The sequence below is a fragment of the Populus nigra genome, chromosome 1 (assembly GCF_951802175.1).
Source record: "Populus nigra chromosome 1, ddPopNigr1.1, whole genome shotgun sequence".
Taxonomy (NCBI): Eukaryota; Viridiplantae; Streptophyta; class Magnoliopsida; order Malpighiales; family Salicaceae; genus Populus; species Populus nigra.
The window spans coordinates 15,363,467-15,381,518 of NC_084852.1; the positions used below are offsets into that span (position 1 = coordinate 15,363,467).

An 18,052-nucleotide genomic window follows, 5' to 3' on the forward strand; every position below is an offset into this window, starting at 1 on the left:
ATGAGCAGTGAAAACCCTCGTAATATTGATGAAACTTCATAAACCTACTAGACTCTTCTGACTAAAATCACTATACTCCTAATTATTAAATAGATACTCAATCATATTGCAAGATTTAATCCCAAACAATGAGACAAATTCTTGTAATTGATTCCTTAAATATTTGTTTTAGAAAAGAATAGTTATCCATTCAATTTTATATATATAAAAAAAAAGTTTCTCTCAAAAAAAGTTTTCATGCCCTTGTGGAGCCCAAATACGTTGCCTTCTATAGATATTGTACCAAGTATTTTTTGTTTCGTCATTGCTAGATTTGCTTTTTTTGTCAAATCAATTGTCTAGTTTTCTTCCATAAAAGCAAGGAATCATTTCATACTTTGTTCCTTTCACTCTGTCTCTTGGAAAAGAAGAAAAATCTCAATTATGAGCCCACCAGCTTCTATTGAAATCTGTTGACGATGATGAGTACTCTTTGTTCGACTAGGATTTCTTTCATCCAATTAAACACAACAAATTATTTGTTATGATATTCCTAGTCGTGGGATCTTGCATGGACTAAACAACAGGATAAATACGTTTATCTTAGGTAGTGTTGGCAGCATCTAATATTAGAATAAGCTTAACCAGCGTCTATTTATTTATCGATGATCCAATATTGATTTAGTATATTAAAAAAATAAATCAGTTTAAATATTAATTCCATAGAAAAAATATCAATTCAAAAGAAAATCTCCTTAATCACTCCCTAGCTTTTAATTTGGAGTTTGTGCAAGTATATTATATGCATTTCTCAACAAAAAATATATATTTTTATTAAATAAAACACATAATATAATATTCATTAAAATATTTATAAATTATTTAGTATAAATCAATCCACTGGATATTAATCTACTAGATTAATTATATCAACTTTTTATTTTAAATTTTTTATTAAGTACTTAAATAAAAACCATAATATTAAAATAAATTTTAAATAGAATAATATTTTAATATTAAAGGTCTATTTAAGAGTATAAGATGTTGTTTCTCAAAGCGTTTTTGGTTTGAAAATGTATTAAAATAATATTTTTTATTTTTTATTTTTTAAAATTTATTTTTGATATTAGCATATAAAAACCATTTAAAAATATTAAAGAATATTTAAATTTTAAAAAAATCAAGATTTTAATTAGTTATTATGAAAAGGGAGTTTGGGATTGAGTTCCCAAATTGCTAGAAAATACAAAAAGAAGAAAAGGTTCCAAACATATCATCGTAATGGAGTGTTGAATCAGATTTGTAGGGTTAAATCCATCCATATTATATAAAGTAAATGAGGAAGATGGGTAGACGTAGGGACCACAAAAGTATAGCCTTCTCTTTAACGTCCCTAATATTTTGATTAACATGGAAGGAAGGAAGTTGATTCAATTGAGCTTTATTCCATTTCTAATAGTATAAATAGGCATGCCAGATATGGAACAAAGACACACAAGCCAATCTTCTCTACTTCTTCCCTATAACCCAAAGAATCCATTGCTGATCAAAATGGCATCAGGCCTTCCACTCAGGCTCCCTGCCCAGGGTTTTAATGCGAGCCAGCAACTGATCAAGAGTGACCGCGGCAGCATGCTAACAATGTCTGATGACAATGTGATGATGAAACAAATTGTAGGAACTCATGCTCCTGATGGCCGAGAGGTTGATGTCAAACCTCTTCTCCATCTTGTTGAAGACATCCTCAAACGTGCCACCCAGCAAATCGATACCTCTCTGACGGTATAGTACTAAACTAAACTCATCCTTGGAAATTAACTTGAATATCAACTTAACTCTATTATTTTTTGTTCATTTATGTTACTCTGATCACGTCTGACAATGCAGACTTCCCGAGCCCATGCTGAATTGGAGGACAAGACTCACCAAGTCAATTTTGTTTCCATGCTCGATGCACTGTCGTATACAATAGACAGAATTTCCTGCGAGGTTTGACAATATATTTCAATTTTAATGCTATGATATATAGGCATTAATTTAAAGAATCAACTGAAATTTTTCGGCCTTAATTTTTTTCTGCAGATTGCCTACAAGGCACTGAGTGGGACAGATGCCCACGCAACAACTGTCTCACTTTTCAACATGCTAACAAGCTATTCCTGGGATGCCAAGCTTGTGCTCACCTTGGCAGCTTTTGCTTTGAATTATGGAGAATTCTGGCTGCTTGCCCAGATTTACTCATCAAACGATCTTGCCAAATCCATGGCAATCCTCAGGCAACTGCCTAGCATCATGGAACACTCAGGGCCCTTGAAGCCTCGCTTCGATGCCATTAACAATCTGATCAAGGTCATGATGGACGTGGCCAGGTGCGTGGTTGAGTTCACGGATCTACCGCCAGCTTACATTTCTAATGAAGTACCAGCATTGTCCACAGCCATGGCCCATATCCCTACTGCTGTCTACTGGACCATGAGGAGTGTTGTGGCTTGTGCGGCTCAGATTACTAGCCTCACTACCATGGGACACGAGTATGCTTTTCTAGTCCACCATCTTTAATTTATTGAGCCATATGTTACATCATGCATGTATTCCTTGTAACATTCTCCTTCACTTATTTCAGGTTTTCTATATCAACCACTGTGGCATGGGAGCTATCCACCTTGGCTCACAAACTCAGCAACATACTTGACCATCTCAGGAAGCAATTGGATACTTGCTACCAATACATAGGTCTGCACCTCAGCAACTTTTTTATTATGCTATCATATGTTGGATAGGTCATAAGATAACAGGAAATTATTGTACGAAGATAGATCGAGAAAGTTTATAAAACCAATGGTGTTTGATGCAGATGAAAAGAGGAATGTCGAATCCTTTCAAATGCTAAAGGATCTCTTTGAAATGATCCACATTGACAACATGAAGGTCCTAAAGGCCCTGATTTATGCCAAGGATGATATCCAGCCACTTATAGATGGCTCTTCCAAGAAAAGAGTTCGCTCTTCTACCATTTCTTCTATTTATGTCATCAATCTAATGTAAAACATTTCTCATACTTCCTTTTGAATTTAACAGGTCCATCTTGATGTGCTAAGAAGGAAAAATGTGCTATTGCTCATTTCTGGCCTCGACATGTCAACCGATGAGCTTTCAATTCTTGAACAGATATACAATGAATCCAGGCATCACGGACCTAGGCTGGATAGTCAGTATGAGGTGGTCTGGGTCCCAATTGTGGACCGTTCAGTCCAGTGGAGTGATCCAATGAAGGGGAAATTTGAAAGCATGCAGTCTTCAATGCCATGGTTCACAGTGTACCACCCTTCACTGATTGAGAAGGCAGTCATTAGGTTCATCAAGGAGGTGTGGCACTTCCGGAACAAGCCTATTCTTGTGGTGCTTGACCCTCAAGGCAAGGTGGTTTGCCCAAATGCACTCCACATGATGTGGATTTGGGGAAGCAGTGCCTTCCCTTTCACTAGCTTGAGAGAGGAATCTCTCTGGAAGGATGAGACATGGAGGCTTGAGCTTCTAGTGGATGGCATTGACCCAGCGATTCTTAATTGGGTAAATTCATTATAGAATCAATCCAAATATACATACATTATACGTGTGTGTGTGTGTAATCGTGTTGACATTTGCTTCAATATTATTTTGATCATCAGATCAAGGAAGGAAAGTACATTTTCCTGTACGGAGGAGACGACGATGAATGGGTGAGGAAGTTCACAAACACCGCACGTGCTGTGGCGCAGGCAGCCCGCATTCCCCTGGAGATGGTATATGTGGGGAAGAGCAGCAAAAGGGAGAAAATCCGGCGAGTCATAGCGACAATCACCGTGGAGAAGCTCAGTTACGTCTGGCAAGACCTTACCATGATATGGTTCTTTTGGACCAGGCTAGAGAGTATGCTGTACTCCAAGATTCAGTTAGGCAAGCTTGATGACCATGATCCTATGATGCAAGAAATCAAGAAGTTGCTTAGCTACGACAGAGAAGGTGGATGGGCTGTGCTTAGCAATGGGTCTAATGTTGTGGTCAATGGTCACAAGACCACAGCTTTGCAAACATTGCTTGAGTATGACTTGTGGAAGGAACAAGTGCCTGTCAAGGGCTTTGATTTGGCCTACCGTGATCACCAAGGCAGGATCCATGACATTTCTCGTCCTTGCTGCCGCTTCGATTTCCCAATGACTACGGGTAGGATCCCTGAGACCATGAAATGCCCAGAGTGCAACCGCACCATGGAGAAATTCTCCACTTTCCTTTGCTGCCATGATGAGGTCATTCCAGACGAGCTCTTCAAGTAAATGATCAGCTGCTACGCTTCCTTGTAGCTCATACTGCCACTAAATAATGTTGTTGAGTGCGCTCTTTTTTTCCTTTTAAATTTTCATCCGTTGTGAGGCATGATGCCCAGCTATGGCGCACAGTATTTGGACCTGGCATTTCATATTCCATAGCATAAAATAAATCTGAGTGTGATCGATGTAATCCACGTACTTAATTAATTTGTTTTATTAATTAATATATAAAGTTCATTTTGAGTAGATTTTATGTTTTGGAGACTTTCCTGGCTTTCGTTTCTTTTATGGCACACATACATTTTGTATAGCGTCCTAGCTAGCCTTCACCTAAAAGAATTAACGGCAGTGTGAACCTAAACAAATTATAAAAAGATTAAAAGCAAAAATAATTTCCTTCATGAAGCGCTAATTGCACGAAAAAAAACTTGTTAAAGGAAAAAAAATATTTTCTCAAAAAATAAACAAATATATATATATATATATATATATATATATATATGGTTCTTATATAACGGTGAAGGCTACCTGATGTTTGCCTAATTTGTGTTTTTTTTTTCTATTTGGGTAACCGTTCTTTCTGAATAAAAACTCAAAATCATCACTCTCCTGTTTAAACATTACGCATTTTCCAAAAAAAAAAAAAAAGCCTTAAATCTTATTTCGAGATAATCTTTTTATTCAAAATATAAATTAAGAAATGTTGAGAATGTGCCGATCAAATTTTGAAAATTAAAAAACTCAAACTTTTCATATAAGAAAATAAGATCCCCTCTATCTTTTGAAAATAACAAACACTACAAGATTTCACAGTTTTACCGACGAAAATATTCCGTCAGTGTGTGATTAGCAGTTCGTAGGTGATTTATTTACCGACATCTTCATTGACAGATTATGTCCGTCGGCTTTTCATTCGTCGGTGATTCCCCATTCTGTTGCTATATCGGTTGGAAAAACAAAAAAACCATTTGCCGATAGTTTTACAGACGGAATTTGCGCGCTAAAAAAAGTTTCCTGCTTGAAATATACCAACGGATTTTATTCCGTCGGTGATCTCATGATTTACCAATGGCTAGGTACCATCGGTAAATTTGTCGGTGAGTGTTTGAAATACTGACCGAATATATCCGTCTATAAAGTCATTGGTAATTGTGGCAGCTACTGTCAAATGCCGACGGATTCAGTCCGTTGGTAAAGCTGTCGGTGAGTGTATGAAATACCGACCGAATATATCCGTCTGTAAATGCGTCGGTGAATGTACTGTCAAATGCCGACGGATTCATTCCGTCGGTAAAACCCTTTGTAATAATTTTTTCTAAATTTGTTTTCAAAAAATTATTTAGAATATATAATATAAAATTATATAAATTAATGGTAATAAAAACCAATTATGCAAATAAAATTAATATTAAACATCAAAAACAAAAAATCAAAGTTAAATAATATTCATTACAAATTGAATGTGTTTCAAAAAAAATATTAAATGAAATTTTAAACGTAAATAATGTTTATTGCAAATTAATATAAAAATGAAGCTGGAGAAGGAGAAGGAGATCCTGGAGGAGGAGGCTGGTGGTTATATGGCCAAAAAGGATTAGGTGCACATGTTCCACTCTATGTTGCCATGTTCATGACCACTTCGCGAAGCTGTTCATAAGCCGCCTTTTGTTGTGCAGATTCCGCTCTTTGTTGTGCATGAGACACTTTGAGTTATGCATACTCCACTGATAAGTGATTGTATTTTTTAGTGAGCTGAGTCGTGCATTGCTGCAAGGTCACAAACTCTTTAGATTGGGAGCTCGATATTGATTGGGAGCTCCAAACGGTTGAAACATTACGGGTCGTCCGTAAGTTGTCGGCCGTAGTGTTGGAGAGCCCGTAAACCTGATTTTTATCGAGTCCACCTGACGATCCAACCTCCATCCATAAATCCAGATCGAATTCCGGATGAGTCAAAATATTGTCCCCGTCTCTCTCCCTCAATCGATTATTATAGGTCTCCTGAAAATAAAAAAAGTAATCATCATATTCAATTCAATAAACATAATAACTTACAAAATAAAATAGTTGAAAAAACATATCACGAAATGTTGAGCACGGTTATCAACGAGCGCCCCCTTTTGGCTGTCTTGACTCCACACGTGTGTCTCCACAAACAGCTCCATCGGCCTCGGCTCACGTCCAAGAGATGTAGCCTATAATGAAAAAATATTTATTAACAACAACTTAATTTAACAATATATTTCATTTAAATTAATCTTACCATCTGTTTCGCATGTACAACAAACAGAACGGAGCCGCCAGTGTGTGTTGTCATCGAGCCATGAATTGGCCGATTCCGGTTGCCAGCACCGAATTGTGAGCGTCGTGTAAACCGCTCAGACGTCATGTGCTCAAGATAGTGCGGCCATATATATTTCGGGATGTATATCAGTTTGAAATCCCTTCAAACTGTAACATCGTTCTAACCTTGGAAACCCCTATCTCTCGCGGTTTTTTTTTGCCCTTTTTTGTGTTTGATACAAAAAATCATGCAACCTACTTCATGCAACCAAAAATTACATTTCGAAACATAAATTTTTGTCTAAAAAAAATCTTGTATTATTTTCGATGTTACCTAGTTGCCGCGTGATTTTCCCACACCCTCCTCGCAACAATGTTATGCTCACTGTCCCAGCAGAATTTGTTCTGTGTATAAATAATTAATTTTAAATAAAAATAATAATTTATTTACAATTATATTAATAATTTATTAGAAATAAGCTGAAAATTATAAATTAACACCAACCTCAAACCTGTCAAACCATGCATTGATTTGAGGCATCCATTCAGGATGCTTGGATATCTGACGCCATTGAAACAATGGAATCTCCATCGACGATGATATTACTCAGGCGGCTTCAATGTTTGTGAACCTGAAAATAAATGAAATAAATTCAATAGTGATTACGTCATAAATTATGTTGTAATTTTTTTTTTAAAAAAAAACTAAAACCTTAACAAACTTACATTGAAAGGTCGTCCTTCCACTGTATCTCGTACTTGTGGGTAAATTGATTCCGCAGCGAAGGCACGCCGCCTCTGCGCTGTGAAGTAGCGCTAGAAGAGGCAGTATCGGTTGACGACGCAGGTGATGTAGGTGCCTCTTCTTGAGAGGCACCTAAGGAAATAACATCCTCGCAGCTAGACGAACTAGCTGCGACCATACGTGAGCGACCAACTCTGGTTTTCATTCTACGCATCTACATAATTCTATACAAATAATTATATAATTAAATTCAAATTTTAAAAAAAAATCGACAGCACCTCCCCTATACTAGATACTACCCAAATCCACAAACCTACACATATTAACAATAGCCATAACCAATTGACCCAATCTATGCTAATTATTCCAACATATTCAATGATTAATCCTAAGGTAAATTCAACATTAAGAATTACAATTCAACAAATTATTCAATAATTATGCCAATACAACAATAAAATATATTCAATAAAAAAAACTCTAGACTAACAATTAAAATTAATGGAAAAAATTAAACATAAATCATGCAATAATAGAGTAAAATTAACAATTATTCCAAAATATTCAATTACTAATACTAAGGTAAATTCAACATTAACAATTACAATTCAAAAAATTATTCAATAATTATGCGAATACAACAAAACAATAAATTCAAAAAAAAAAAAACTCTAGATTAACAATCAAAATAAATGGAAAAAATTAGACACAAATCATGCAATAATAGAGTAAAATTAATAATTATTCCAACGTATTCAATTACTAATTCTAAGGTAAAGTCAACATTAACAATAAATATTCAACAAATTAACTAATAATAATTATGCCAATACAACAACAAAAAAATTCAATAAATTAAAAAAAAAACTATAGACTTTAGGAATGAAATATGCTTACTTTAATAATGTGTTGAATTCAATACTTTATCTACATTACAAAAAACAAAAAACATAACAAAAAACATAACAAAAAAAATAGCAAAAAAAAAAAACCATTAAAGTAAAATGAAATAGAAGAAACACATACCTTTTAACTTGATGAAGATTCACAAGAAAACTTGCTAGAGATTAGAGGTGAAAGCTTTGAAGAATGGATTCACGGACGGATATAAAATTAATTATTATTTTAATTTATTCCATCGGTGAAGTGTCAAAAATCCGTTGGTAATTTTTGAATTTCGCACCAAAATTTTTAATGATCCTCCATATTTTTCGTGGTCCGTCGGCAATTCCGTCGGCAAGATGACGTGGTTAAAGATGCATTTAATGCACAACCCTTTGAAATTCGCACTGTCTGTCGGTAATTTTGTCGGTAATATTAACCCGCCGATAACTTACCACTTGGACATATATCCGTCAGTATTGACGTCGATGATTGTGGCATTTCAAGTAATTATTTTTGAACTCTCTGTGAAATGCTGACGAACTTAGTCCGTCGGCATAGACATCAATGATTGTGGCATTTCAAGTAATTATTTTTGAACTCCCTGTGAAATGCCGACGGACTTAGTCCGTTGGTATAGACGTCGGTGATTGTGGCATTTCAAGTAATTATTTTCGAACTCTCTGTGAAATGCCGACGGACATAGTTCGTCGGTATAGACATCAGTGATTGTGGCATTTCAAGTAATTCGTCAGTATTGACGTCGGTGATTGTGGCATTTCAAGTAATTATTTTTGAACTCTCTGTGAAATGCCGACGAACTTAGTCCGTCGGCATAGACATCGGTGATTGTGGCATTTCAAGTAATTATTTTTGAACTCCCTGTGAAATGCCGACGGACTTAGTCCGTTGGTATAGACGTCGGTGATTGTGGCATTTCAAGTAATTATTTTCGAACTCTCTGTGAAATGCCGACGAACATAGTTCGTCGGTATAGACATCAGTGATTGTGGCATTTCAAGTAATTATTTTGGAACTCTCTGTGAAACGTCGACGGAATTATTTCGCCAGAATAGACGTCGGTGATTGTGGCATTTCAAGTAATTGTTTCGTGTTACAAAATATATCATCCATGATCTATAATTATTTCAAGTAATAAATATTTCGTGTTACAAAATATATCATCCATAATCTAAATTACATGAAAAAAAGGGTTTTACACAGGGCTTCATTTTGATAGTTAGTCAGAATTTTCTTCTTCTTCGTCATTAATTGAATAGTCATCTTCATCGCAATCTTCAATATGGATATCATCTTCTTCATTGACATTTGTTTGTCCGCTAGAGCTCAAAACAACATTCAACTCCTTTGCGTCAACATCAATAAGACTATCATTGAAAACATGAAAATTTGAATTTTCTTCCAATTCAATCGAAGGAGCAACTCGATATGGTTCAACCAACTCACTAACTTGAAAGACTTTGCACACTTGTATCTTCGTTCTCATCCTGAACAACCTCAACACGACCCCGGGGTTTCATTTTTAAAATGGACAACCAATCCACTCTTGATTGATTCTTTTTAAATGAAGGGATGTATATGTCATAAACTTGTTGACATTGCTTTGCGAAAACAAAGACACCGTTTATGCTGCGGAGTCTAGCTTTTGAGTTGATTTTGACCAGACCATAGTGCGGATCAACTCTGATTCCTCTATCAGTCGTGTCATACCAATAGCATTTGAATAAAAACACTCTATTCTGCTCGTTATGATATTGCAATTTGACGACCTCTTCTAATCTACCATAGTAGTCAACTTCTAACTCACTACTAGTCGATCCATTAACACAAACATTACTTAGAGGAGCTAAATTGCTAAAATAAAAACTTGGATATCGGTTTAGATGCTTCGAAACGTAATTTGGACTCGTTTCTTCACGAAACCTGTTTGCTGGTAGAATTCAGTTGTCATCTTTGAAAACTCATATCTCACTCATATGACATTTTTTTTTGCTAAAATTTGGAGCGTTTATAGCTCTTTGAGTCAGGAATCCAAATAAATTGAGTTGCATTAATTGGACTTCTATAGCTCCAGATATTCAAGTCAAAATGGACAAAGGTCAACATTGGCAGATTGCGAGATTTGACTTTGAAGGCTGCTATTTCCATGCTCTTCCTTATTTTATTTTCTTGCCTTAGATGTCCAGAAAGGTATGGATGTTAGCTTTCTAATGCCACTAGAATCACTTCATTTCGACCTCTAGAGCTCATGCTCTGCACAAAACATCAACTGAAGGTCAAATCTGCCTCCTTTTTGCATATTTCATCCAAAAGTGCCTTCAAAACATAAAAGAAAGAATATCAAGGCATTTCATATATAAAACATAGACAAAATATTAGTTAAATGTGGGTGAAACTATCGAATAATATGGTTGCATCAAATACCCCCACACTTAGCTCTTGCTCGTCCTCGAGAAAGGATAGGTAAAATCAAATTAAAGTTAAATTAAATCAAATCACTAGGACTAATCTCCTAATCTCCCATCAATATCCAAGAATATATGTATTATAAACAAGAACACAATTAAGAAGGATAAAGAGTATAAATTTTCATGAATTTATTTACATGCAAACTTCAAAACTCAATTAATCATCGGGATTTAAATGAAATCTATGTCATGCCAAAGTGATAGGTCTCCTCATTGATATACACTCCAACACTCACGTGTTTAAGACTTATGTGTTTAAATCTCTCAAATTCAATCAATGAATATGTTATACCAAAAGCTTGCTCTTCAATCTCATCTCCATTACTAACATATTACAAACAATGCATGAATCAAAAGGTCTTATTTTCTGGTTGTAATGGGGTAGAGGTTAAGGTGATGTAAAAGAGAGTAAAATAAAAGTTTCAAACCAAAGAAAGTAGAGCATTTTGAAAAATGATATTTCAAACAAGATATTTTATCAAAGCACATAAATTTTTCATCTTTAATCACCATTGCTTAACTTCTTTTGATTTTAAGCTTTTTCAACATAAAATCTTAAGAACATAAAGGAACACTTTTTTCTTTTTCTTTTTTTTCTCTTTTTTTTACCTTTGGCAACTTTGCCCATCTTTTCATCAAGCATCACTTCTTCTTTCTTTTCACATAATTTCCAACCATAATTCCATGAGATATCATAAGTATATGCTCTACTAATCCTTGGCCAGGGGAAAAGGAAAACATATAAAAAAAATTAAGGCTTATACATGGATAAAGCAAAGAAAAGATAAACAAGCTCAAAAGGGGCTTACTAAGGATAATATGCTTTAGGTTGGCTTTTTGGCTCATGTGGTTAAAATTCCTAATGCCTTTATCATCTTCATGTATATATGTAATGTGAATGTAATCTCAACAAGATATGAAGCAAGTTTTAGAAATACATATCATTGAAAGAAGGCACAATTAAAGAATATAATGTTGAAGGCTCAAAAGCTTGCATTGGTATAACACTATAAAGTCAACATGGCATATTCTCAAAGTCAATCCCTAAACCAATTAAACCTAAAACTTGCATGCACACTCCTTCATTCGATTTATATCTTCATCTATCTCAATTAATTCTCATATATAATACTCACATTCTCATAAACCAATAGGAGTTCGAAAGATCAAACATAGAAATTTGTTTTTTTTTTTGGAACAACAAAGAAAATCAAAATAAGAAAATCAACATTCTCCCAATAACCGCACACTTAAAACACAACATTTTCCTCAATGTTGAAATAAAAGAAAAGAAATATAGGAGAATGACAAAAATAAAGTAAAATGCGAAAAATAAAAGATAAGGGAAAAGAAAGCAAATCTGTTTTTTTTTCTTTTTGTGCTGGGTTGCCTCCTAGTAAGCGCTTTTGTTTTATGTCATTGGCTTGACATGTTGCATGCTCATTCTTCATAGATTGGTTCAACTAACTCCGCAGAAGCAGTGAGTTCTGCCATCCAACCTTCATAGAAAGGTTTCAAGCGATGCCCATTGACCTTGAGTACTTTGTTGGTTTCTAAACTTGTAATTTCAATTGTAATCATTCAGTCATAGAGACTCTTAGTCTTTTCTTTGTAAATCCTTGCATTCTCATAAGCATCATTTTGTATTTCTTCCAACGTAATTCCAATCTTTTTAGGCACCAAAAGGATAGGCGTCACCCATTTACTATCCGTGATGAGGTAAATGACTCCTGCATCATAGAGGAAAATTTGCAAAGCTTGCAAATCCAATGCTGAGTCATGCACGTTTTAGGGAACACATACATGCCTCTCCATCTTTTCTATTTTGGTAAAATCATAGCCATAGCTCAAAGCTATGCTTAATCCATCCTCACAATCAAAATCAAAAACTTCCTGCACACACTTATCAACTTGGTCATAGCATGTGATAGAATAAACATTGCTATAAGGATATTTCATTGCATCATGAAAATTAAATTCAATCTTTTCATCTCCTACTTCCATAGACAAAGTATCCTTACCACAATCAATCTTTGTATTGACAGTTTTCAAGAATGGTCTCCCAAACAATATAGGAGTGTTGTTTGATGAATCATAAGAATCATGTTCCATATCAAGAATATAAAAGTCGCATGGAATGACCAAACTATCAATCTTGACTAGGACATATTTTATCACACCAAATGGGTAAACAAAACTATGATCTGCAAGTTGTATTACAATGCTAGTTTTATTTAAAGGCTCAAGACTAAGAGAATCATAAACATATTTGGGCATAACACTAATAGATGCACCTAAATCGCACAAGGCCCTTTTGAAACTAGCATTACCAATAACACATGGGATAATAAACGCACCTGAATCTTTTTGCTTCAAAGGCATATTCTTTTGAAAAACAGCAGATACAACTTCACCCATACTTACCATTTCATGACCTTTCAGTTTGAAAACTCTCTTGGTGGTACACAACTCCTTCAAGAATTTGGCATACTTAGGAATTTGCTAGATAACATCAAGCATAGGAATGTTTGGTTCTACTTTCTTGAAAACCTCTAAAATCTCTTTTTCTTTGTCCTCTTTCTTTGACCTATAAGAACTCATAAGAAAGGGTGGAATTGTTTTAAAACTAGAATTCATTAAGTGAGGAGTTATCTTTGGAGTGTTGGTTGATGTTTTAGTTTGTAGAGGAGGAGGATGTTCCTTCTTTGTACTCAATTCGATTTCTATCTCTTCTTTTTCCTCCATCTCAATTTGTTTTGACCTTTTCTCTTCAAGTTCTTTCCCACTTCGTAGCATGATCACACTAACATTCTCTATTGGATTCAATGCTTGGGAGGGCAATTTTCCATTCATTGTGCTTCCAATTTCCCCACACTTGAAGCTACTTGCCCCATTTGCTTCTCCAAGTTGTGAATACTTGACCTTGTTTCCTATGAAAAGACATGACATTTTGTTGCAAGGTCACAATGTTAGAAGCCAAAGTTTTCATCATCTCACGAAGATCATCATTGGATAATGACCCCATAACATTGGAGTTTGTGAATGGAGGGGGTTGTCTCGCTTGATAATTCTGTTGGGATCGAAATCCATGGGGATGGAACTGTCGGCCTTGATTGCCTTGTTGAGGTGGGTTCCCATAACATAAGTTTGGATGATCTCTCCATTCGGGATTGTATGTGTTGGAAAAGGGATCATATTTACGTTGGGACTGTCCGTTGAATCCTCCATCAACTGCATGAACCTGTTCAATGTAATCTTCTTGCATTGTTGGGCACATATCTGAGGTATGTCCTTGTAAGGAACATATACTACAAACTTTCACCTGCTGTACATTTCCACAAGCCAAAGAACGCACAACAGAAGTAAGATCATTAACTTTATTTTCAAGGTTAGAAATACTTACCTCATTTACTCGTTTGTTTGCGAAGTCTCCACGCGTGCCAAATTGTTTCGAGTTGGCTACCATGTTTGAGATCAATTGGCGTGTAGCCTCGGGTGTCTTATCTACCAATGCTTGATACTACGGTCAGTAGGCATCAATCCTTCATAGAAATATTGAATGAGCAGCTGATCAGGTATTTGATGATGAGGGCATTGAATGCACAGTTGCTCAAATCTTTCCCAATACTCGAAAAGTGTCTCTCCATGAGATTATTGAATCTCACATATTTCTTTCCTTATGTTGGCAACTTGAGATGCTGGGAAATACTTCTCAAGGAAGATCTTCTTTATGCCATTGTAAGTTCCAATTGAACCTGGAAGAATAGAGAAAAGTCATGCCTTTGCTGCCCCTTTTAAAGAGAAAGGGAAGCTTTCAACTTAACCTGTTCTTCATCAACTCTGTTCGGTTTCATGCCAACACAAACCATATGGAACTCCTTGAGATGAGTATGAGGATCTTCTCCTACAAGACCATTGAATGTTGGTAGCAAATGTATAAAACCAGATTTGAGCTCAAATTTTACATTATTTTCGATGTTGATGCACAATGGTTGATTTTCAACGTTAGGAGTAGCAAGCTCCTTGAGTGTTTGTTGTTGTTCAACAGCCATAGTGTTGAGGCGAGCTTTCTTTCGTAACCTGCGTAAAGTTTTTTCTATTTCGAGATCCAACTGCGCTTGACTTTGATTACTAGAATGGGTTACTGGCATAAATCATCAAGAAAACTTAAAAGAAACTAACCACACAAGAGATCGAAAACAATTCAAATTGTACAAAAATCCTACGCTAGAAAACTAAAACTACCTAAAAACCCTTGAAAACAACAGAATTTGGCCTCAATAGGGTGGGGCTAGTGGCCACTAATCCTGTTTAGAACGTCGTTTCCCTTCAAGAATCAAAAGGCCAATACCTAATTCCACCAAACAATATGTTTTGAACAGTACCACTGCCGTAATGAACAGTACCGCAGCAAGCAAAAATTTTGTTTCTCTTTTTTTTTTCCAGAAAAATAAATAACAATCACAACAAATAAAAATAATAGCACAAGAATAAACTAAAATTACATCCCCAACAATGACGCCAAAATTTGTTGCGATGTCGCGGTCGCACAAATCAATTACCCTAGCTTCAAACACAACACACAAGATAGTATAGAGCAAGCAAGGTTTCGATCCCATGAGGAAAATTCAAGTCAGATTTTTATGCTCGATGATATGCAATTTGGGGGGGGGGTTTGGACATTATCTAGGCTAAAGCAAAAGAAAACAGAAAACTATCGAACAAAATTTAATAAAATCAGAAAATTATCGAGAGAACAAACCTTAGTCGCAAGTAAGCATCCACCTATAAAAATCAGAACTGATCATGGAAACAAAACATCAATTTATATTCTGAATATTTATCTCTTCTTAACATTGGTTAGTTAACGGATCTGCCGTATAACTAACCCTAACCATCAAACAACCACAGTGTCCGCACTAGTAATTTAATTCAATAGTAGCCTTAAGAACAAGATAAATTGATTAATCAAGAAAACATAACTGTCCGCAGTCTATATTTGATTTGATTGAATGTTCTCCCTAAGATTAATAACGTAGATCCGCCACAATTATTAAACTTAGTTGCTTTACAAGTTCATATACCACAACTCTGATTTTGATATCAAACTTAGTAATAGATTGTCTACAATAATAACTTAGAGTCCGCTCTAGAATTAAAATAAACAATCATAGGAAAAATAAGCATAGAAGAACAAACATACTCATCATATAAATAGAAAAGAAAAGGTACAATAAATCTTACAGTTCTTGAAATCCAAAGGTTTTCGTGTCCTTGCAACCAAGAAAAAGTGTTTAACCTTGCATGTTTGTTGAACAACTAATCAAAAAGAAGAAAGAATGCATAATTTTGAGTTTTTTAGAGGAGGGGGGTATTTTTCTCCTCTTGGCTGGCTGCCCCCTTTTCTTCTCTCATTCTTTTTATATCCTAGGTAACCCTAGTCTCTATTTTACAAAATAGTCCTCCCTTACGTAGATTGTTTACATTTAAGTACTTCAATAACTATTTTCCTTAAAAAAAAGAAATAGCCTTGCATGAAAACTTCAAGCTTTGACTTAGAGGACCTAAATTGCTGAAATAAAAACTTGGATATCGGTTTAGATGCTTCGGAACGTAATTTGGACTCGTTTATTCACGAAACTTCTTTGCTGGCAGAATTCAGTTATCATCTTTGAAAAATCATATCTCCCTCATATGACATCATTTTTGGCTGAAATTTGGAGCGTTTATAGCCCTTGAGTCAAGAATCCAAATAAATTTAGTTTGCATCAATTAGACTTCTGTAGCTCCAGATATTCAAGTCAGAATGAACAAAGGTCAACACTGGCAGATCACGAGATTTAACTTTGAAGGCTGCGATTTCCATGTTCTTCCTTATTTTATTTTCTTGCCTTAGATTTCCAGAAAGGTATGGATGTTAGATTTCTAATGCCATTGGAATCACTTCATTTTAACCTCTAGATCTCACGCTCTGCACAAAACATCGATTGAAGGTCAAATTTGCCAATTACCTCCAATTTACTCTTTTTTGCATCTTTCATCCAAAAGTGCCTTCAAAACATAAAAGAAAGAATATCAAGGCATTTTATATACAAAACATAGGCAAAACATTAAATGTGGGTGAAACTATCGAATAATATGGTTGCATCAACCCATTAAGCAAGCTATTAATTATTTCAGAACAACACATGTAATTCGGTAATTCCATAAAGTTTTAACAATTTACAAACAAATACAATCTTATAAAATCTAAAACAAACCATAACAGGTATAGAATTATACATTCATATACTACAAGTTTGTTTGAGAAATAACAATAAAACATGTACATCTACTAACAAAATACATATACTAAAAAAACAATAAAATTGACATTTAATTAAATGTTAAAATTGAAAAAGATAGAATTACTTACAAAAATTGATAAAATCCATCGATAAATCAGAACACGGTTAGTTAATCTTTAACAAAAGAACTCCTTGACTCTGCCATCATAGTAACAATAGTTTTGCAAATAGAAAACACAGTTAGTTAAATTTTTTTTAATATTAATTGCTACCCTTCCCCCCCAACCAAAACGAGACATTGTCCTCAATGTTCTAAGGTAGAAAGATAGAGTATAGAAGACATCACCTGAAACAACGAACACTGACAAACCTGAAACACACTTAAACAAATATAAGAAATAACAAAACAAAATAATATGCTATTGATAAAACCAAAAGACACAAGGTTTCACAAACATATGCTTAAATCCAATCTAAGCTTTTTACGGCTTTCCTTAGTTGACCAATTTATACAACTCATGGTGTAACAGCCCGACCCAACTTGCCATATATTGTCCGCTTTGGGCCTTACCACCCTCACGATTTTGTTTCTAGTGACACAAGCCCATATCTGAGCCTAACGCCCTAAAACGCGTATGACAAGTTGGCAACCAGCACTCTTAATAAGGCCAGCTACCACTCCCTCACCCGCCGAAGTGGGATATTACAATCCACCCCCTTAAAGAGCCTGAGGACCCCGTTGGCACAACCGGACAGCCAGTGAGGTCAACTCTGATACCAAATGTAATAGCCTAGCCCAATTTGCCATATATTATTCGCTTTGGGCCTTACCGCCCTCACGGTTTTGTTTTTAGTGACGCGAGCCCACATCTGAGCTTGACGCCTCAAAACGCGTATGACAAGTTGGCAACCAGCACTCTTAATAAGGCCAGCTACCACTCCCTCACCCGCCGATATGGGATATTACACATGGAGGGATCAATTATAGGGATGGAAGATTGTAATTGGTCAATCAATTGTTTACCAGTAGCAGCAAAGATTATTATTTATCATGTCGAAGATGTTAGAAATTCCTGTTCC

The 18,052-nt window shown here is 35.3% G+C and overlaps 1 protein-coding gene across 1 annotated transcript; it reads left to right on the plus strand.

Annotated features, from left to right (window-relative positions):
- Positions 1-1,482: 1,482 nt before the first annotated feature.
- Positions 1,483-4,532, plus strand: LOC133688256 (protein SIEVE ELEMENT OCCLUSION B-like). Its single transcript, XM_062107686.1, has 7 exons — positions 1,483-1,761; positions 1,867-1,968; positions 2,062-2,510; positions 2,603-2,712; positions 2,834-2,976; positions 3,058-3,549; positions 3,648-4,532. Exons 1-7 carry the CDS (start codon positions 1,531-1,533, stop codon positions 4,290-4,292), a joined length of 2,172 nt encoding a protein of 723 aa, XP_061963670.1. The 5' UTR covers positions 1,483-1,530; the 3' UTR covers positions 4,293-4,532.
- Positions 4,533-18,052: the final 13,520 nt, after the last annotated feature.